General features: G+C 35.9%; 1 protein-coding gene across 1 annotated transcript in view; it reads left to right on the top strand.

Annotated features, from left to right (window-relative positions):
* Window positions 1-23,359, top strand: part of LOC140154172 (uncharacterized) — an 85,242-nt gene that overhangs the window by 28,099 nt on the left and 33,784 nt on the right. The window contains exon 2 of the mRNA XM_072176780.1: window positions 20,770-20,841. Coding sequence (XP_072032881.1) covers window positions 20,770-20,841 — 72 coding nt within the window. The remainder of the gene's footprint in view (window positions 1-20,769; window positions 20,842-23,359) is intronic.

Genomic DNA, 23,359 nt, shown 5'->3' with positions numbered 1-23,359 from the left:
CCTATAATACCGTGTCTACCCGTAAAAGAACAAAATGGATTTGTACAAGAACTGGTATTAATTTCATGACTTTATCAAAGATCAAAATTATCCATACTACACTTCCTTACAAGTACATGCTTGATATGTCATGACTGGTGACCAAACCAAAAATTTTAACATTCTTTCTTAAAATAAATATCATAACCTGGAGGAGAATGGTTGTTGTAAAGATGATAAGCAATGTATGAAAATAGCAACATTTATTTTTGGATTTCTGGGTCGGCGAAAAAAATGTTGACAATGGATTGTACCAGCACTGTCAGACAGAGTGATGCTGTCATATTTGTAATGACAAATTGTAGAAGATGCAAAAATTAACATAAAAGACAATTTAATTGTCTGATAACTGTGTGAAAACAATGGATGCATTAAGGGTAGATGCTGTATTGTTGGTCGAAGCAGTTAAAAAAAAAAGATTTTCATTATCTAAATCGATATAGGCCTATTATTGAAAAATAACACTTTGATGTTTTGCAAACTTTGAAAACTTGCTTGATTTATTGTACGTTTTACAAAAGTGTTGTTATTTCAGCCCTCTTTACAACTTGACTCAAGAACCACATGACCTACAAAAGTATATCTGTGATATTTGAATTCTTCTACACAATCACTATGAATTGATCAATGCAATTTTTGCCAAAGCCTACTACCATTAGCAAAATCCTGCAAACTACCAAATCGCAACAGTTTTAATTAGTTGCTAACCTTAAGCTGTTATTTCTTCTGTGATTTGATTTTGTGTAGATCTTCTTCATGATAGGATTTAAAAAAAGTAAAATAAATTTCATCAGAATTGCCAACATGGGGCCAAAGTTATGGGGGATGGTCCTGCAGCCCTGGGCTTATCGGAGGACACAGAGGGCTCCAAGTTAACCAATTCCTAACAAAATTGCTGTTGATATACTAGATGTTAACAAATGTTTTCAATTTCCCACACACTTGTATGTGTTTCCAAAAAATATTCTCTTTTGTTTTGTCAAACCTGAATGTTATCTACTCCCAGGTCCTGGCAGCTATCAGCAGCTGTGCATTTTATTTGGTTTTTGTAAACATGGAAGCTGATAATAATCATAATTCAAAACATTTATGATTTGCCAGAATCTTATTGACTTGTATGGATTTTAAAACAATTGCTAACTACTTTTAGATAGGCCTACAGGCTTCAGAAATATGATGCCTCAAAACATTTGACAAAATGGTTCACTTTTGGTGACAAAAATATAACTTGTAGTATATAGCTCTTAAAAGATCATTAAAATATCCAATTTGAGATCCATTACATTTTAATCTACTTTTTTTCTGAAAAGGCTAAATGTGACATGATCAAGGGGAATGAGTCACATGTCGACCCTGGTCGAAAATGAGTTTTACATATTTTTCTATAGAGGACATTTAGAGCTTTCAGAAACTGAAACCCTATCTTGATACGACTTTTCTTTACGAAGTTATGTCAATTTATCAATCATTGAAAACAGTATAAAACAAACAAATTTTAAAGCTTTCTTTGCCAATATCTCAAATCAATATTATTAGCAACATCCGAGTCATTTTCCTTGATCGTGTCACAAATGAACCTAAAAAGTCATAAGTTTGATATTAAGGGAAAAAATCTAATTAACAAGACTCCCTCAAGAATGCAGTAATTTGCATTAGGCCAAGTAACAAAAATAACATGTATATCGTCCCCGCCCTCACCGATTTTTGGAGATTTTCAAATATTTTTGTTATTTTTCCTATTTGCTCCCTTACTTTATTTCTAAAATTGTTGTGATGAAAAGACATGTTCAGAAGTTCTTGGTTATCATTTATAAACACATTGCAAACACTTTCTTCAAGCTAGGGGTAGGGCTTTGGGGAAATAACAAAAATATCTGGGGGCCTCCCCGATTTGATGATGTGTTGACAAACACTTTGCAATTGCAATTTTACACAGAAATGAATGGTAAAAAAATAACACAATAAACAAATAATAAGGACCTCCCTCACCGATTTTTGAAAAAGTCCGGACGATATACATGTTATTTTTGTTACTTGGCCTTATTTCGTGATAATATTTTAGTATTAGCAAATGTTGTAGCGCTAGCTGCATTGTTTTTGCATGAGTATAGTTCATTTATCATTCTCTATCATTTTTTCTTCAAATTACCCCCCAAATCATCAAAAATCTGCCTTTTTATCAGTCCAAATCAATTCACTTTTGCCAGAAAAACCAACTAATTGTACATTCATGCATATGACATAGAAAAACCTCCCAAATACAAAATATAGGTAGGTGGGGCGAGGTAGGAATGGGTGTTTTTGTAACGTTCTACAATGTATATTATTTAACAGATTATTACCCATACATTAATGATGCATACTTTTTAGAAAATTCAACGAAAACGAACATGTATGTGATGAAATGGTCATCACTACCTTAATACTACAGGTGCTTGATTGTGGAGATCATATCTAAACAATATCATGGAAGGATGCTCATTCACAGATGCGCATCCATGCATATAAAGAATTTAGGTCTGGGTCTAATTGAAAGTAGATTGCCCTCTATGGGTCAAGGGATATGGTCAAGTCTAGGCCAACGTGCAAGCCTGATTGATTGTTTCCTTTTAATGTACAAACCAGAGTGGAGAAAATAAAGTGGAATAAGTTGGACTAGTTAAGTATGATGTCTGTTCTGTAAATCGTCTTTCTATTAAGGAAGGGTCACTCTCCCCTTACACTGACATCAAAACAATCTTTCAGCCAGTATTACTTTTCTTCAGAGTTTTTAAAGACCAACTCACTCAACTGAGATCCATCAGGACAATTTCCACAATTTGTGCACAAATATCACAGTATCACAGAGCAAAAATGATGAGACAACTGACCCTGATACTCCACTGAACATGTAAAATATTTTGTTCAAAGGGGGCGCAAAGATTTTTTGGCAGGCCGAGGAGGGGGGCAGGCAATTCTAGGCAGGCCTGGGGGAAATTTTTGGAAAAATGTACTTTACCCAAAACCTGCCATCAGGTGCAAATGTTTTTGTGAAATCTCATAATGCCCCTTTAATTCATAACCAATTGCAGCCACAAATGGACGGTGCTTTTTGTTTGTTTGTGTCACGTATACGATTTCCTCAAACTAGTAAAGTAGCATCACACTCACACACATTTTTTGTGACATCACTTCCTGCGGTATGCATAGACCCATTTGTTTATGTGGGCGCGTGGGGAAAAAAAAAAAAAAAAGGGGTCAGCATAATGTTGGAATGGTTAAGCCTAGAAAAACAAAGGTTTGCACCTAAAAATAAAATAGTGAAGAGTGTCTTGCACTTTTGTTAGGATGGCGATGATCTCATGAATGAAATTGTCTTGTTGGGTCATTAAACTCCAGATATTGGGAGAATGAAATTTGTGTCTATAGATAGGTGATCTTCTGCTTGATGGTTTCACCCATTAGTTTTAAGGTGGCATGGTTGATGGGGAGGGGGTTTCTTAGAACTGAGTCCAGTACCAGTCATGCTAATTAGATTTAAAAAAAGTAAAAAAAAAAAAGAATAGCACTTGGTGAAATTATAACTATCAGAAAATATAACCAAATCAAAACTAGTCTTTATTCGCGATCCAAGGGGGGTGAGCAAGAGTCACAATCAAGGGAGGACAAGCGGCTTGACAGAGTGGCGAAGCCACAATAGTGAGCTACGAACGAGCAGAAGCTATGGTTTCTGAGAGTGTGGGGTTCTCAGTAGTTTCTCTCCCTGTAATATTGAAGAGCTTTGTTTCAAAACCCCTTACATCCACTTGAGCAATTTTGAGAAAACATAAAAAATCATCAAAAAATCACTGATATAAGCAAATGATAAGGGGGTTTGCTACAAAAGCAGTTTTTGGCGGGATGCTCATCCTACCCAGGCATCCGCCAAAAACTGCTTTTTTTGTTGCAGACCCCTATATCAATGATTTTTGATGATTTACTAACACTGACCCAGGTTTTTTGCTATCGGAAGTCACAGAAGATCCGAAAAAGTCAAGAAGAAGAAGAATTTTTGACTTGGCACCCCGGGGATTCGAACCTTTGACCCCCGCATGCCAACCACACGATCGCGGACCGGTAGCTACACGGGTTATTGCTGCCCGGCCAGCAATTCCGTGAGCATTTGACACTTAGGGTGATTGCGTCATCGCAGACCCTGGGATGCATGCATGCGCAGACTTTTTCATCGTGGTATTCTGTGGTATTTTCGGGTGTAAGGGTTAACATAGGCTCTAATCTGGAAAAATACATCTTAACTAACCCTAACACTGACCCAGGTTTTTGCTATCGGAAGTCACAGAAGATCCGAAAAAGTCAAGAAGAAGAAGAATTTTGACTTGGCAGCCCGGGATTCGAACCTTTGACCCCGCATGCCAACCACACGATCGCGGACCGGGAGCTACACGGGTTATTGCTGCCCGGCCAGCAATTCCGTGAGCATTTGACACTTAGGGTGATTGCATCATCGCAGACCCTGGGATGCATGCATGCGCAGAATTTTTCATCGTGGTATTCTGTGGTATTTCCGGGTGTAAGGGTTAATATTTTCTCAAAATTTCTGAAGTGGATGTAAGGGGTTTTGAAACAAAGCTCTTCATACATTGTCTAGAGCACAGACTAAATGTTCAAAATGTGTCACTAAAACTTGTGGAACGGTCCTGGTACTGTTGAAGAATCAGAGCACAGAGATCTGAAAACTGGTCTTCCTTCCTTCATGTCCCTAAATGATCATGATGGAAACATATAGCACTCAAACACAGCTCAAATTGTGGGCCAAATTAGGGAGAACTTTATTTGTATTTTTTCAGGAAATCTTGAGGTGGGATGGTTTTAGGGGTGGTTAGGCCTAAGCACCAGTTCTACTGATTCATTTCACTGGTACTTCAGTCAAGTCTATTTTGTATTTTAATATCTTACAATCATTCGCCTCTCGCGCAGTGAAGCCAGTTCTAACATGCAATATATTATAAATGACATTTTGAATGTATTTTTTAACAAGTGTTGAATAAAGAAATAAAATAAATAGATAAAATTGCAGTGCAGTGCTCACCCCTGCCTGAGGTGGCAAGTTATCAACATCACACATGATTTAGAATTGTCATGGCTTGTGATTGCCAAAATGACTCATTGTTTTCTTTATAATTACTGAAACTGAAGATATTTTTGATTTTTATACATTTCATAATAATGTCCATTAAAGGGTAATGCCCTATCTTTTATACCAATAATGTGTCCAAAATGTGAATACTGAGTAAGGCTCAGCTCCCAATATTTACATGGTGTTACTGCTGAGGACACATTATTTGGGTAAAAAGGATAAGGCAGTAACCTCTATTTCTATTCTTTTACCACTTTTGTGCCCAAATTATTTGAAGTTGTTTTAAACATCAAGGTAAAGCGAGTACACATTACACAGTGCAAGTTACAGCACATCATGGGAAAATTGTGCGCGAAAACTTGCGTACTGCTCTGTGTAGAAAGTGCATGCTTTATCCCGGGGGGGCCACTCAAATATAATGATGTAAGCATGCGTGACCAAAAAAACGCGTGAAAAGGGGTGTTTTTTCTTGGTTGGGCGCGTTCGTGGCGTGACGCGTTAAGGGGTAAAAAGCGGTGATTTTCATGAAAAGGGTAGTTTTAAAATCGTTTGTAACGCATTTAGGGTACCATTTTAATCCGCTTTTCAAATCTGCTGAAACTCTGATTCGAAAAAAGTTTATTCCAGTGCGAATTCCCGTTCGTATGTTAAATGTTTACAGCATGCTCCAAACCTGAAGTGTCACTATGTTATGCAAATATATTTCATGACGTATTACATGTGATTTAACCATGGCCTCGTACTTCTATGTAAAATACCGTTTAGATAAAAAAAAAAAAACCGTGCATATTAATTATAATTAATGGCGTCATATAAAATTATGATGGTATATAGTTCAGTGGACAAGCGGGGAGGCGAAAATCCGGGACGAAAATATCATGTATTTCAAAAAGATTTTCAGGACCTATTATAGATTCCTCACATTATTTACTACTCCTGCTGGTAGATTTGTGAGTTCCCCTTCTCTGGATTACATTAGGAAATTATATTTGCAGTAGAAAGCATGAAAGGGCACGATACAGGGACACGATATTCAACTTTAGGTGCCGAATTCGGAACCAACTACGATGTGAATACTGCTTATAAACGTTGCCTCTGGATAAATTACGCTGTATATTGGTATTTTATATTTTCACAAAACTACTTTACGAGAATCCAATCAGATTCATGTAACAAGCTACTGAATCTGAAGACCTCATATGGTAGGCCTACACTCTGAATTCATTGTGTCAGTATTTATATTTTGGTAGACTTTAGTGTTCAATGACAAGTTTGTAGGCTTACAAAAAATTGTTCAATTTGTCAAAATCCATCAAAACTTGTAAAGTGGGTCAAATTTAGACAAAAACTTGTTTAACGGGTCAAATTTAGACAAAACTTGTTTAGGGGATCAAAATTAGACAAAAACTTGTTTAGGGGTCAAAATTAGACAAAAACTTGTTTAGGGGTCAAATTTTTTTTTGAGAAAGCGCTAAAAACTTGCTTAGGGGGTCATTTTGCTCACAGAGGAAAACTTGTTTAGGGGGTGTTCGAAAAAAATTTGGTCACGCATGCGTACACTCTCATATTTGAGTGGCCCCCCCGGGTGCTTTATTGCCTTTCATATACGTATTCAGAACACATAATTATGCTTTGTTTTGACAAATCATACCGGTACTACATGTTTTCAACAATGGGTGGAGAAGGTAATAGAATATGTATTATGAAGTTATGAAACTTTATTTTCTTCATATGATTTCAATTATGATCTCACATAGAGATGTCAACATAAAGTGCTATAGGGCCCATGCCCAGGTGACCCTTCTGAAAAATAATTGTTTTAAAAGTTACTATTCAAAACTGGCAGTGTTACCAAACACATGCATTTGGTCGGTAGCCCAATTTTATACCGACTTGGAAAGGGTTTTGGCCAAATTTACTACAGTTTTCTGTGTTTCCTGCAGCTTTTTAATTAATTTGTACTACAAAATACTTTCACAATACCGTATTTTCAGTCTCACAACAAAAAATCAGAATAATTATATGCTCTTATATTTGAGGTGATATTTTTGGACTTGGTGGGTTGGGGGTGTCAGCCCTTGTGTGTGGTACTGGCTACGGGCCTGGAAATGAGAGTAAGACACTTAACAAAACAATAATACTAACAACAACATCAGTGTTGATGCAGAAATATGACAGATTTCAAAACGTCCACAGTAAGTGCTGTTATAATTGGACCAGAACTATGAATTTCATCTTTATAATAAAAACTATATTTGTTAATATTTCAGAATTTCTTATTCCATAATGTGTTAAATTAGTCCAAACTGACTGTATCTCATATTGCTTGATCCCATCATAAATACATTTCACATGAGACATGTTGAAATATCACTTTCATTGAGTGCTTCAATTCATATCTGATTTTGTGCATTAATCCTCATATTTCAATTTCCTGCTATAGATTGTATCAAACTTCCAAATCCTTCAAACTTCTAATACTCTCCCCCCACATCAAATTATAGCGATGATTGCGCGCATAGCGTAGCGCGCAAAAATTTTGAATTTGATGCTATTTTTGACCATAATCGAAATGAAAATGGCTTTATTGTATTTTACATCAGTTTGGCCCATTATCGGGGTGAATTTTGATGGAAAAGGGGCTCCTTGCCCTTTTTTCTTTTCCTTTACCCCTTGGTCAGAGGGGGCACTTTTTTCTTTCATTTTTTGTCAGCAGTCAATAATATGTGATTTGCATAAAGAAAGATTCATATTTGAATGTTAGTTTTCACTGATCACATTGCCCCTTTTTAATTTCGAGCCAAATACAAAATGCTCAAGGAAAAAGGAACACAATTGATCATAGTACATATATTATTCAGCAGAGCTTCACACAGCTAGAGCATATAAATAGGACAATCATGCAAAAAGTAGAAAAAATGAGGGTGTCGCTCTGTAGCAAAGCACTTATTATGGCTTTAAATGAAAATGCAAAAATAGACTACCTGGTCAACACACAAGAAAAAATGAGGGTGTCGCTCTGTAGCAAAGCACTTATTATGGCTTTAAATGAAAATGCAAAATAGACTACCTGGTCAACACACAAGAAAAAATGAGGGTGTCGCTCTGTAGCAAAGCACTTATTAGGGCTTTAAATGAAAATGCAAAAATAGACTACCTGGTCAACACACTTGTAATCTTGATAAGAAGTTAGCAAGTCAGGGATTGAAAGTTGACTCACAAGGAACTCAATCTGTTTCTTTTCCCTGTAAACTATATGTGCTGTACTACTGATAACTCTTATGGGAATTAGTTTGGCGAATCTGATATATAGGTCTCGAATAAAAAGTGTTAAAAACAGCTCTTCAGTATGAAATTTGCTTAAACGCTGTAAAGAGCATGCAAATTTCCAGGAATAAAAAAATAAATAAAACATCTATTTTTATCACATGTGTTGAATTGTCCTACTTTTGAAAGTGGCCAATTTATTTGTGTTATCAAAAATATAATGTTTCCCTGCTTTCTCGTATATTTTTCCCAGTAATATATTTTTCTTTTCAGTATGTTTTTTTTTCATATAAGTCACCAAGCCCAGCCAAGTCATTACCAAACTTGAGTAAAGTAAAACGAAGTAAACAAAGTTTCATGTCTCTAAAAAATTGTATTTATAAATTAGGCTAAGAGCAAAAGTGGTTCCTGTAAAGGAGACATGAAAACCTAAATGTGAAATGTATTTTTTATTTTTCATTTGAAAAAAATAGATTCAGGATTATAATAGTAGCCTACTTATAATTACTTACATTTATTGGCAAATCAGTGCAGAGTAGTTCAGATGTGAAAATTGATAGTTTTGGTAAAATAAAAGTGATTTTCATTATATGATATTTAGTGGTTGTAAACAACATGTGTGTGAGAAAAACAATTTTTTCGGGATTTCTCAAATAAAAATGTAATGTGGTAAATTTGCTGTGCATACTACAGAAAACATTCTTGTTATTTTAAAAGCTCTATAAGTTTAAGGACTGACTGCAAACAAGAGGGCAGTATAAATTGTCATTCCTATCATCGCCCCAATATTTTGCCAGGGGGTGGTCCATACAATCATCCCCCCAATGTTGACGCCTGTAGTGAGTTTCTGACAAAATTAACTTCATATTTGGCCATTTTAACCCCCAAAGTGCAAATCTTTTCGCGCTTCGCACGAATTTATTCCATTTTTGCACCATATTTCAACAGTTCCATCAAAAATGGCAAAATTTTTCATGCGCTTCACGCACATTTCTACCATAAACAAAAGGTGATGAATTCACTTTACTTCATGAAATTTTTTCCTACCCCATCCCCCAATGTAGAAAAGAAATCTACACCACTGGTTCCTATACTGCAATAAATCAATTAGTGCATATATTGAATAATCAGGATTCAAAAATGTTGTACCTGTCATCATGTAGCTAACATCAGTGTTACTATGGCAACAATATAGGATATAAGAGGAGATGTAAGTGTCACAGTTCCTGTTTCTTAAAGGAAATAAAAGTGCTTGCAAAATACTGCAGATCCTGAACCTTTACATTGAGTCCTCCTGAGCGGAACCAATATCATGTTATGCGGCCCATACACGTTCAATTTATTGATCAATATCAAAGACCCTTAATACAAGTGTGGATACAAAATCTACCATCATCGTACATGCACAAAGGTAGATTTTGTATCCACTCCAGTGGCATAGCTACGGGAGGGGAGCAGGTGGGGGTACGTGCCCTGGGCGCCACTTTAGGGGTTGCCAAATTGACCAACAGCATCAATTCTGTGCCCCTCCAAGTGATGAAAGTCAAAATATTCATTATAACCAAAATGAATTAGTGGTATTTTTGCAAATTGTCTTGTGTTACGTGTGCAATTGTTTCAAGAATTGGCAGACAGGGGCGCCATTATGTATCCTTAGCCCCGGGCACAACAACCCTTAGCTATGCCACTGATCCACTCCTGCATCTAGGGTCAACACACACAATATTGATCAATAACGTTGATCGTGTATGGGCTGCATTATACATAATTACTAAATTAGTACCTTTTGTGCATAAATCATTTTCAGGGAATTAGGGACTTAAATATTACTGGAGATATTAGTAAATTGATAGTAAATATTTTTAGGATTGTAGATAAATAATTTAAAAACATATTTACTTGACAAATCCTTTGAAAAAGTACTCAAGAATTTTTTTGCCATCAAAAACACAATACTTCCGGGAAATGTCAACAACATGTTTCGCTGGAAAAGCATGCAGTGGACTAAGTCATTTGTGATCAAGCCATCAGCCTTGAGCTCTTTTTCAATGGATTTGTGAAGCAAAAATATTTGAATTAAAACAGAACAAATAAAAGCAACTAAAGAAAGAAATATGAACCGAATATGAATTTTCCCTCAGGAATGGATCATGCAGATGAGGGGGAGTGGAGCGAGGGGACTTTTCTCCACCCAATTTGAGGTTTTACCCCCACTTTCTCCCCCATTCAAACTAAAAAATGGGCAAAGTTGACACATTTGTGATGTGCATCTTTGTTGTGGCTTGTTTTAGGCCACAGGTAGGCTAAAATTTGTGGACCATTGGCATCAAAATTACAAAGCCAAAGCAGGTCAACAGGATGATTGTGCAATTTTACACCCCACCCCTGGAAATTTAGTCTGGTATGCCACCGGCTTCATATTGTAGGAATTGTGACATGATCTGGTCCATGGGTACATTTGAAATTGAGATAAAGGTAAAAATATGGAGTATAAAACAATACAAAGTATATTGACATCACAAAACTTCAGGGCTGATATTCATAAAACCACGCTAGGCCTAGTTGACAGCTAAAATTGACTTTAGCAAGCTGCTAAGCCTAGCTGATTGCTAATTCTTATTCATAAAACCCAGTTAGAGTTAGCAACATTCTAAAATTTTGCCAAAACTTAAGAGTTGATCTGGGGCAGCGCTAAGTTACTAGTTGACAACTAGTCTTAATGATTTTGAACTAAGTTTGACATGATTTATTGTTTTAATTTCATATTAACTGTTGTCAATTATGAAAAATAATGTTCTCAGAATATTCTGTTTCTGAGGTCTTCAGTGTGTTTTACACATAAGAAACTGTCTTAAAAACACACAACAAATTTAGGGTGAATGAATAAACATTGAACTAAGCCAGTATTGTTTAACCAAATTTGCACAAGAAAAATGATTATGATATAGCAAGTAATCTTTAGTTAAGCAGATATGTTCAATCGAAGCAATTCTGTTCAATTGTTTGATACGTAAAATATATATTTTGGAGACATGTTACCAATGTTCTCTTTGGTAAAGATGCATGACTTATTTTCAATAACAAATTATATGTCAATTTGATAAAGATAAATCATGCTTGGCTTTTGTCAGGACAACAAGCAAGATATATCATATGCTATTAAATTATCTAATATTATTTACACAGTGTTGCTCATGAAGCCAAATGAGCAGCGTTAAGTGGATGCATGTTGTTTTCTATTTGATGAAGCAATATAGTATGTATAGTATGTTTTACAACAAACCAAGGACTTAACATGTATATGAACTTTACTTGTTCAGAGTATCTTTTTAATTTAATTTGCCGTAACAACCTTGTAGGCCTATATAGCTTACAAAATACACATGTAATTTTATTAACGAAATCTCAATGAAGACCATCAGCAATGAGTCATTACATTTTGATCATTTTGACTGTGGTTCAGAGCTCAAGTATAATAGACATGTATTATATAAGCCTATTGTATTAGATGTTACACAACTGTTGAAGGCCATAGCACCCAAAACACCCAAATAAGTTATCAGCTAAATATTTCTAGTTGATAGCTAGTTAGCAAAGTGTTTAGCAAGGTTTTATGAATAAGAAATTAGTTGATTGCTACGTAGCTATCAACTAGTGGATTTAGCATCTTGCTAAGCACTAGTTGGTTGCTAATTTAGCAAGGCTTTATGAATATCGGCCCTGAACTTTAGAATTAAGAATGCTAGACCTTTGATTTTTTGGTACATGATAGCGTATTGTTTGTATAAGGTATATAGTAAATTTATTTTCAAAAATGCCTCCTTTGGCCCCATACCCATGGAGCAGATTGTGTCACAATTATGTTTTTACAATTAAAATACTAGTGCTTGATACAAGGCTTTTCCTTTTTTCAAAATCTTTTAAATCTGTCACATTGAATAAAATTCTGGAACACCCATATCTGGTAAGAAACAATAGCCTGTAAACTTGTTGTGAAATAGTCCCAAAACAGAATGATAGTTACTCTTTGTTACATTTATGTACACAAATGGTCTAATGATGTCCCAGGGAGATAGGAGTCCATCTCAAAGCACATATGGAATTCATTCATAGTCACGTAGCGCTAGCGGGATGGTACTATTTTGCTGAAACAGCTGGGAAGATGAAGCTAGCCCTGGGAATCGGCAGTGATTTTACTCTTTAGCATCTCTGATGCCTGAATCTGGATTGCGAATTTACTTGCCCGTTTCTCTGCTTGCCTAGCTGTCTGCCTCCATGGCGGCTTAGGTTTTGTATTGTGACACAATCTGATTGGCTCAGACTAAAGTAGGAAATGTTGAAAATTGAGTTATTATCAAGGCTAACTTGCTCAGTGTCTAAGCATACTGATCTTGAAATCCTAATGTACCTGGTTCAAGTTGGTTGCTAAGTTACAAACTTTTTATGCCCATTGTTTTTAATGTTTTCTTATTGTTTTTTGCTCCTTTTTTTGCCTTTGTCTCAATTTTGCTGTTGCCGACTTTCGCCTGATTGAACCGGATCGTGTTACATAAAACATGCCCCAAATCATTGTAATGAGACATTGGCTGGCGTCAGAAAATCAGCTTAAATATCAACAAAAGATGTTGACTTGAGGCAAGGTGATACCTGTGCTGGGCTAATTGATGTTCAAAACTTAAGTTCTTTATATTTAGCTTAAAAGGGCATTTTGTGATCCACAGCCTCATCCCCCCACTTTTCGCAAAAAAAGTTCTTTATATTTAGCTTAAAAGGGCATTTTGTGATCCACAGCCTCATCCCCCCACTTTTCGCAAAAAAAGTTGAAATTTTTATACCACTGGATACCTCTGGCTACATAATGTTTATGTACCAAAATTTCTTGCAGATTAAATTCGTTTAGCAAAAATATCAGCAATTTTGAATTTCGTTCTGGTATATCAGAACGAAATTACAACAGTGGCCTCTAGCATTATAAATAAGGAACACAGGACTGTTACAAGTGGCGAAAAATAAATAACGTAAAAATGTTCAACCTTAACAGTATAGTATCCAAATACAGCAAGGTACACACAAATAGATCATGTTGTTCTATTTTCTGCCCATGTTTCTTTTACGCTCTGCTCAAATGTACGTCAGTATTGTAGCCAGCTTATCATCACAGAGCAACCAACTGCATCCATGTAGAACCCAACACATCCTGATAGGGGCAGGCAATATCAAGCTTCCTCTCAATCGTCTTGTGTTTGTCATAATGTATAACAACTTTGTCCTTTATTGTCTTTTGAAAACTCAAATTATGTACACACAAAAAGGGATAAAAATAATATGCTTCCTGTAGGTGCAAAAGGGAAGGCAGGTATTTTCTACTTCAACTAGATCATCATACTAGATCAGGATATTTGAAAATGGGGGTAGCTTTTCTCAGTTTTGCATGTGCCGTAGTTCCTTCACTGGTGTGTCTACAGGATGGGTTGACCCATATGATATGGTAGTTTGGAGGAGAAACAATGTATAAGAATCAGGACTTTGCATAGTCCCAATGCGTATAATGCTATGGGAAATCAACCGTATTGGATTGCTATGCATGGGGACTAAAACAGAGTACCATGTGACCTGCAGAATACTAGTATTTCAACATAGACCCAAAATTTAACAGGGTGTCTAGTCTTCAAATACTGACTAGACATATCGAGGGTTGAGAGTCAGAAAGGCTTAACTCACCAAGGATTCGTTTGTGAGTTACCGGTATAACTTACTGGTTCCCAACACTCGTTATATGGTACTTACCAAGTGAATAATAAAACAATCTGGAGGATGCAGATTTTATCCACAGCTCTCATCTTTGAGGAGTGGGTTCTTCATTAAGGAGGAATTAGGTCCTCTCTTGAGGACTGTGATTGTGAATGCTCTCCAAATCCTCAATATTGGGCTATTCCAGAAAATAGATGCACACCCCTATAAAGAAGTTCGGATTTCCAGACTTTTTGTCATGTTGTGACTGTTGGAAATCCTTCTAAAGTGACTTTTAAAGTGTCCAAAGGCGAAAAAATCCTGCAGAAAAATAGTTCAAAATCAGAAATCCTTAATTTGAGAGCTAATTTTGGACATTTCCTAAATTTTTCCGTCATTTAATTGGATTGCCAGGCTTTTACAAGTGACATTTGCAACTGGAATTCCAGTCGTTTTCAGAAAGCAAACCTGGAAATACAGACATTTCTTTGATTGAAAAGTTACTCCTTTATAGGGGGTGTGCACTTATTTTCTGGAATAGCCCATCTTGTATGGATGCTCTTTTACTGAAATATAGAATATAGATATAGGTTGGCCTTCTTTAAGGTTGGTCTGAACCCTGGAATTATGGAAACTTTGGGGCTCATAACTTCTAAATTGTTGGTCTAAAGTATATAAAAGTATACATATTTAGAATGGCAAAGACTTGATAAGTTCATCTGTGAGGTCAAATTTGGGCCAAAATGGCACTTTTGGCCCAAAGTCACAAAAATAACGGTTTTTGGCCCACTTCTTTTTTGTGCACCATAACAAAAAAATTCTTGGGCCAAAATGTTTTTGTTATTAATTTTTTAAAACTAGATCAAAATATCTAGGACCCGTTTTTTCATTTTTTTGAATTTCGACTAACTTTGAGAAATTTGCGCCAAAAATGGTCAAAAAATGTTGATTTTTCAAAAAAATCAAAAAAGCCCGATTTTGGCACAAATTTCAAATATTTTTGGTGAAATTGGTCAAAATGAAAAAAAATGAAAAAACGGGTCCTAGATATTTTGACCTAGGTTTTAAAAATTAATAAAAATTAAATTTAGCCCAAGAATTTTTTTGTTACGGTGCACGAAAAAGAAGTGGGCCAAAAAACCGTTATTTTTGAAATTTTGGGCCAAAAGTGCCATTTTGGCCCAAATTTGACCTCACAGAAGAACTTATCCAGTCTTTGCCATTCTAAATATGTATACCTTTTATATACTTTAGACAAACAATTTAGAAGTTATGAGGCCCGAAAGTTTCCATAATTCCAGGGTTCAGACCAACCTTAAGCAACAAATTTGGACTGGCATTTGTTTTTAATTCGATCGGGGCAGAGAGAGAGAGAGAGAGAGGTGTACCTGCAAATGTGCTACAAGTAGATTTTTTTAAATTCATCCAACAGGAAAGTTGAAGACATAATCTTTCATCCTTTAAATTTCAATTTTAGTATTTTCAATATGTTTATTAAGTTGGTTATTTAGGAAAGGCCCAATTATTAAAATGGAGACCACATAAATAGGAGCCTGGTAGTACCAAGTCCATGAAGTCATGGTGGCTGGGTTAGCTGGCTGGCTGGCTGGCACAGTGTTGGAGCAAGTAATGTTGGCTAAATGCCTTGAGAGAATAACTTAAAAAGTTTCCTTAACGTCACAACAGTTAGGCCACACATTCATCATTTCCCATTGATTTCTATTCTTGAAAGTTTTTAAATAATAATTGTGCTTTAATAACAAGAATCTGAAACATCTATTGCTAAAAAATTAAGCTCATCAGGGCATAAATGGTGATCAAGAAACCTTTTTGGGGGACAAAAGTAGAAAACATATATCGATCATACATCCATGATGTGATGGTGCCAACTGATCTTGTGAGCAGCCATGTTTATGGTGTTGAACCATGAACATTGTCTGTATGCTGAAAGCCATATCAGTGCATAGCATTTTGCTTTTAAAATAATTATTGTTGGAAGAAATTACAGTATTTAATTTGAAAGAAACATGACAAGAGGATATATATAATTCCAATATAATTTTAGTGAGAAACAAAGAATAATACTTCATTGGTCTACTCTTCGGGGTATTTGCGGCCTGCTCAACAACATAGCTTGATGTGTGTCTGTAGACTTGTTCAGACGGGAGCTTACTCCGTGTTAGCATAACATGAAGGTAGTGCAAGGTCATCATTAACACTGATAGTTGTCCACACGGTCCCTCCTCATGGTCGATAACTTTAAGCACTCCGTATTAGTTGCAGCGATCGGTTTGTATTAGTGCACTACTAAATATTTTGTGGTAAGCTTGTTGTTAACATGATACTTGTTCAGACAGGCGCTAACACTAAGCTACCTCAGAGGTAGCTGAGTGTTAGCCTGACACAAAGCTACCTCAGAGGTAGCTTTAGTGTTAGCCTAACACAAACTTAACTCTAAGCCCATCTGAACAAGGCTAACATGCATGGCCTGTGACAAGCTTTCACTTCACTGGGTGCGTGTTTGTCAGGAATGGGCAGGAACTGGGGAGGGGAAGGGGACATGCTTCTGCTATTGTTGCATATCCTGGATAAGCTTAAGTTGTCTTTATGAGTATGAGGATGGCTAAAAATGACTGAATTATGATGAGAAAGCTTACAGAAGTATGATAGCAACTATGCAGCCTATTACATGGGCAAGCATTACTCTCATGGAACCTCTTTAATTTCTATTTTACTCATATATGTAAATAAATAGATGCAATATTTGCAATATTATCTTGTTCTCAAGACATCTTTGTGACTCTCTGGTGGTCTTGTAAACCTGCCATTGGAATATCTTAAATACACATATGTGATGCGATCAAGCAAAATCAGTCGGAACTCGGCAATAATAAATTTTCAGTTTCTTACAGGATAGTAAAAAACATTTACAAAGCTGGATTTTGCAGAAAACCCCATTGAAATTGAACAACCAGTTCCAAAGATATGAGCAATTAAAGAGTTTCCAAAACAAGAAGAAACAAAAGGAAATATTTCCTTTATTTGGCTATATCTCAAAATCAATATTTCCGAGTTCCGACTGATTTTGCTTGATCGCATCACATATTTGGAGAATAAATAATAAACTTCCATAAAGGTGTGGAAAGTTTTATGGTCTGAGAGAGTGTTCAAAAAGCAAGAAAAATTAGCGTACCTTGTTGAACTTACGGTCTTTATAGAACATTATTTATCAAAAGTATATACACATTTAAGATAATTTCTACAATATTTCATAACTCATAGTTATATGAACTTATGAAGTGATATGTTTATGGACATTTATTCCTTGAACTATAACACAAATCATACTTGAATGTGATGATATTATGTTTTAAAATAATAAAGTATTATTTTGATATGTTTAGTTTATTTAAATAACCAAAGGAGCTTTTATGTGGAGGGATAGTCATAACATCATCACAATGATTGAGATTTATTTGCCGTTTTCAAAACTGTTTCAAGTCAAATGAAATATGTAAGTGCTTACATGATTTTGTTAAATAATGTCTAATTTGTATATGCATCTTTCAAAGTTTCAAGTTGTAAATCTTTGTCAAGTAACTTCAGAATTTGCATTTAAACTCTAAGCTTATAAGTTGTGAGTGAATGTGTGTGGAGGGCATGGAAATTTGTAATCTTATTATAATGTTTATCCCATAATCACGATAATGAGGTGAACCTGGTTTAAAGCAGTATACAGACTTTTTATTATGCGTACAATATTGTATGTACAATATGTACGTTATTTAATCTATTGCCATTCTATTTCCAGTAATGTTTAAGTTCTAACGAATGTTTGATGACGTAAAATCGATAATATATTTCTGCTAGATATTGTATGTAACATATTATCGATTTTTCGTCATCAAACATTCGTTAGAACTTAAACATTACTGGAAATAGAATGGCAATAGATTAAATAACGTATATATTGTACATACAATATTGTACGCATAATACTCGGAGTCTGAAGCGCGCTTAAGTCCTCAAAAGAAAATATACACCACAGTTATTGGGTGCATTTCATCCTAGTAGTTTGAGCCAGAAGGGTCACTTTCCTTCTCCCCAACTTGCCCCAGTTGGTACCCCATTTGACACCCTATTTGTTTCCAAAGCTGTGAGTGTAGAAGATAAAGCTAGAACTGGCTCAGTACCTTAATAATTGTGCACCCGCGCAGTGCTCATACAGGATCTAGTGCTAGGTAAAATAAGAATTTTGGTTTTCATCGCAACTTGATGAAGGCTGTTTATAATGTGCCTCATTTATAAGAGTACACACAGGAAAGACCATCAGTCATATCCTTTGGAATATATTTTGACCAAAATAGCGTGTTTTAACTGATTTTTGGTGTGTATAAATAAAAAAGTGTTCATTTGTACCGTATTCATTGTGTTTGGTTTGATTGTTTTTGCTCTTTTCCCTTTTCTTTATAAAAGTTTGCTGAGGTGCAGTGGTGCACTAGTCCAAAATGATGATCAAAGATCATCTGAAGTTGTTTAAGTTAGTTAGTAATGGAATTAGGAATTTAAAAGATATTAACTTCTTCGTAAATTTGTAGAAATAGAATCAGGCGAGATATGCATAATGCATTTTATCACAGTTCATGTTCCAGGATATGGGCTTTTATCAAATTTGGTTTATAGTTACGCCTTCATTTGCAAACAAAAAATGTTGGCCCTAATAATTGGTTAGTTTATCCCATGAACTCTATAAACTTTCAAACTTTCAAACTTCATGTCAAAAATAATGATGTAATGTATATGAAAACTCAGTAGGGGAGGTGTTGAAATGTTTTGACTGATTAATAATTTCAACAAGTTTTTGACATTTCTAGGATTAGCCAATCAGATGATATTCTGAACTTGGGTGAACATGTCTCTGCCTAAATTATATGTTTATTAGGACTGAGTGAAATTATTGTCAGCATTGGACTACTACAGTTGAAATCCATTCAGGTAACCCTATTTGAAATCTACACTCCCTGTGTGGAAGATTAAGGTTATGTCTTTCATAGGGGGCGTATGGATTTCAACTGGAATATCCTATTTCTCAGTATCCATATGATTGCCATTCCAAGGCATTATGAGTAGGGTTGTCTTCTAGGGTTAGGATTGGGTTGATTGGATTGTTCTCTCTACTTCCTAATCATTGACATTGGAGTCATGAGCCTTTATAGCTGATATCAAAATCTGCATTTTGATAGGGTAAAGTCACAGCAGCTAATAGGTGTATCCCATCATGCTCTGCGGTACCATAGTAGAACTGCACTTGCCATAGAAAGTGTACACAAAATCCCTCACTTCAACATTCAATTATTACTCGCTTATATCAGAGGAGCTTATAGACTTTTGAAAAAATATGATCTTTAAAGTATTGTGAAACTATCCATAGCTCTCAATATTTAAGCAGCTGTTACTTCTATTTTGTATGTATTTGCTATGGAGCAAGCAGATAGACTGCAATGCATGATGGGATACTCCCTTCAGCTGCTGTGGGGTAAAGTAAGGGCGGGAGATGAGGCTGTCAGTAGTATCACCCACTTTTAAATACAGGTCAAGATCTATTATTATTTCATCAGGATATCTTTATTAATTTAGTTATTTAAAACTTGAAGATTAAGGAAATAATAACGGGTTTGCCAAGGGCTCTAACTTTGAGATTGTTATGTAGAATTATAACATGTTATTTTTTCTCTGTGAGAAAAAATAATGATGCTCCTCCACTTGTTCTTTCTTGTAGAGGATGAACAGGACAATTCGTCGCTGTTTTGGCATAGTCAGGGCCGTGACACTCTTATTCAATCCCTGTATAAAAAGTGAAGTCACTTCGCCGGCAGTTTGATTGACATTGATTGACAGTTGCTATGCCAGTTGCTATGCATTTGAGTGCGCAGCCTAAAACTTACGTACTTGTGAACGGCTATGATGCGCATTACTGCTTTATTGGTCAAAAGGACTTATCCTGTATTTGATTGACAGTTGCTAGGGCATTTGAGTGCGCAAAATTTGATTGGTTAATTTATTATTAGTCTTAGTTCCTCAGTCTTGAACGACTGACGAGGAAGTCTATTTCGAGCTATTTTCCAAGCTGGCGCACATCGACTGCCAATTTTTGGACCCTTTCCGGCAAAAATACAGCTTATTTAGCCAGTCTCATCATGCGATTTTCTCAAAACGGCATTTTTCGTCATACAACAGTATGCCAAAACAGCGACGAATTTAGTCAATTTTGTTTAAAATGCGCGAAATTTCAATTTTGAGGACTAATTATTGTTCAAGAAAGGGGGTCATTCAGTGTAGGCTACTAAAAAACTGGGTCATTGGGTGTAGGATTTGCCAAAAATACCGGGGTCTTTTCATGGGCACATGACGCATGTCAATATATGGGAGTGCCCCCCCCCCCCGAAGCTATCGGTGCAAATTTGAAGCTAGACTTATCAATTAAGCGTGTAAAATGCATGCTACATATTGTACTGACTGTGGTAGAATGAAAATTAACAAGGTAGGATGCATACATGCAACATGTACTTTTATTCTCATTATGTTTGAATGCGTTGTTGTTTTGTTGTATCTTTCAGGAATTTAAGCGACAACCCTCTATTTACCTTGCCAGCAGGAGCTTTCAGCCATCTACCTGCTCTCAAAGAACTGTGAGTAGAATGAAACAATATAACAAACAAAATAAACAAAATAAAATGCAAACCTTAACATTCACAACTTGTTGTTACGTCAAAATAATCTGTCTAGACTAAAATTTGCTTATCAAAACTTGGGTGTAAAATGTTGTTGAAGTAAAGGATCTCATATAACCAGTTGTTTTTTGTTTTTTAATTTCAAATTATTGTTTTCAAGTTCATGATGTGATGTACATTCAAAATCCAATCAGTTGTTTAGAAACTCAAAATATTGCAAATAACTGAAACATTTACATAAATATCAAGAGTCAATGTAGTTGCAGTGATTGATTTTGTGGAATACTGAATCAAGGCTTCATGTCAATGGCCTTACTTAGAACTGGCTCAGTTCCCTCTGATCGCGACACCTGATAGCGAGCGCGAAGCGCGCGACCGAGCAGTGGTGGAGTTAGGAGTTAGATTGTCATCATGGTACAGTATACTGAACACGTAATTAGTGCTAGCCTTGCTATGAACATGATGACACACTAGATACTTTTGATTCCAGAAAGTTCATTGGCAAAACAGCATTTTAATTGAATTTATATTGCCTAAATTTTCAAACTTGAATAATTATTAATACAGATGTTAATAACATAATATGTTTTATGATGACTGATGCACTTTGAAGTGTAATCACCAGGGCGTAAGTAAGAGCATCAGGGGCCCATGGACAAGGACCAGCACGGGTCCCTTTTAACCGGGGCGGAATTTTCCTTATGGGGACACTGGGCCAGGCCAAAAATCATGTGCCGAGGAAGGCATGTACGTGCACTCAAGTAATAGTGGCCAAGTTTTGGTTTACATACAATATACTGAGAGGGGACTAACATATTTTGTTTCGATGTTACTAGGACCTTTGCGCGCAAAGCACGCGAAAAAAAATCAGACTATAAGATTTAGTCACCGATCAATATGAATTTTGTTATTTGAATGTGCGCAAAGCGCGGAAAATTTTACAATTTTGGCCAAAAAACATTGGGGTCATAAGAAAGATGCATATGGCAATTTATGCTTATTGTTTGCTAGCAATTCACTGAACTGGAAATTGCTCCTTTGCAATGATTTATAAGAGCCCATAATGTTACCCATGTTTGCTTCTTATTCCAGAACCACCCATGTGTAAAATGCACCCTATGCTGTTTTGGGCTTATAGTGTCTAATTTTGAGTCTATTTATCAGACTACATTTGAGGTCTAATCTTCTGGATTGTATACTCCCCAAATAGTGGTCTAAATTTGTGCCTATATTTAGTAATTAATACCTCATTGTTACTGCCAAACCAATTTTAGAGGATCTGCTGAAATATAAGCACTTTGGGTTTGCAGTGTATGGTCCTAAACCCTCAATATAATTGTTTCTTGTTTTCCCTTCTCACCCAGTTGTTTGTCTCCAAGATAAGTACTATAGTGGTCCAATTAACAATATTGTTATCTTATTGACTATGCAGCTCGTAAAAATTTGGCCCTGCTTTATATTAAGGTGAGACAGGTGTAATCGGTTTTTGTGTGAAGATCATAGAAATTCAAAACTTGGTACAAAGTAACTGATATAAACAAAAAATACTCAAATGTTAAGCATATTAATTAGCTAATTTGCATATTTAATTAGGGAAAATGAGCTACAGCACCATTGGTGCTCTTGTTGGACCCGGGCCCATCTGGCCCATTGGTAAATCCGACCCTGCTCTCCATTATCAGCCCTTATTTAATTTTCACTTTTGTACTCGGGGCCCCCTAACCCTTGGGCCCATGGACTTCGTCCACCCTGTCCCCCGCTTGCTACGCCCCTGCATCACGCTGCAAGTGCATTTGTCAAATTAATCGTACTTTACTAAATGCACTGCACTCTGTTAATTATATCATACAATATATCAAAGAAGAATACAATTTTCTCCTGTCATACGTAATGCTCAGTGGGCAGCTACATACATGATACAGCTTCGGTTTGGCCGAGTCAATATTTGGTAGCACTAAATGGATTGTGACCACTTGTTCTCTGTAGTTCTACTTAGTCCAATTTCCTTCTTCTATATATGCATAGAGACGAAGAAAGAGGTAAAATAACAACCTGATGGCAGTAATTCAAACAAAATAATACTGCTATATCTATTTACATTGAGCAAGAACAAAATCTATTTTTTTACTTTTCTATTATAACGGTTGACATTTTGCGCTTCACATTAATCGGGCTGTGTGAAACTTCCCAGGTTAGTCTCTTTTTATAGCATCATAAAAGGACATTGTTGTGTAAGGAGTACATTTTCAGTAGCGTATCATGGCTGGGGGCTAAAGAAAAGGTAAATTTTGCCGCCCTTAACAGCAACAGCCCAAAAAGGTTGATCCAAATTTTTTCCAGCCAGGATGGCTCTTGAAAGTGGGGGGAGGTAGGAACAAAAAACTTTTCACCAATTTCATTTCGACTCGAGCTGTGACACTGTTGGTAGTTACATTAATTTTCAATAATTTTACGCCCTTTTTCATTAATAATTCTT

Source organism: Amphiura filiformis, chromosome 6 (assembly GCF_039555335.1).
Source record: "Amphiura filiformis chromosome 6, Afil_fr2py, whole genome shotgun sequence".
Taxonomy (NCBI): Eukaryota; Metazoa; Echinodermata; class Ophiuroidea; order Amphilepidida; family Amphiuridae; genus Amphiura; species Amphiura filiformis.
The sequence above is the reverse complement of the archived record's forward strand: the minus strand, read 5'-3'. Positions and strand labels throughout refer to the sequence as shown.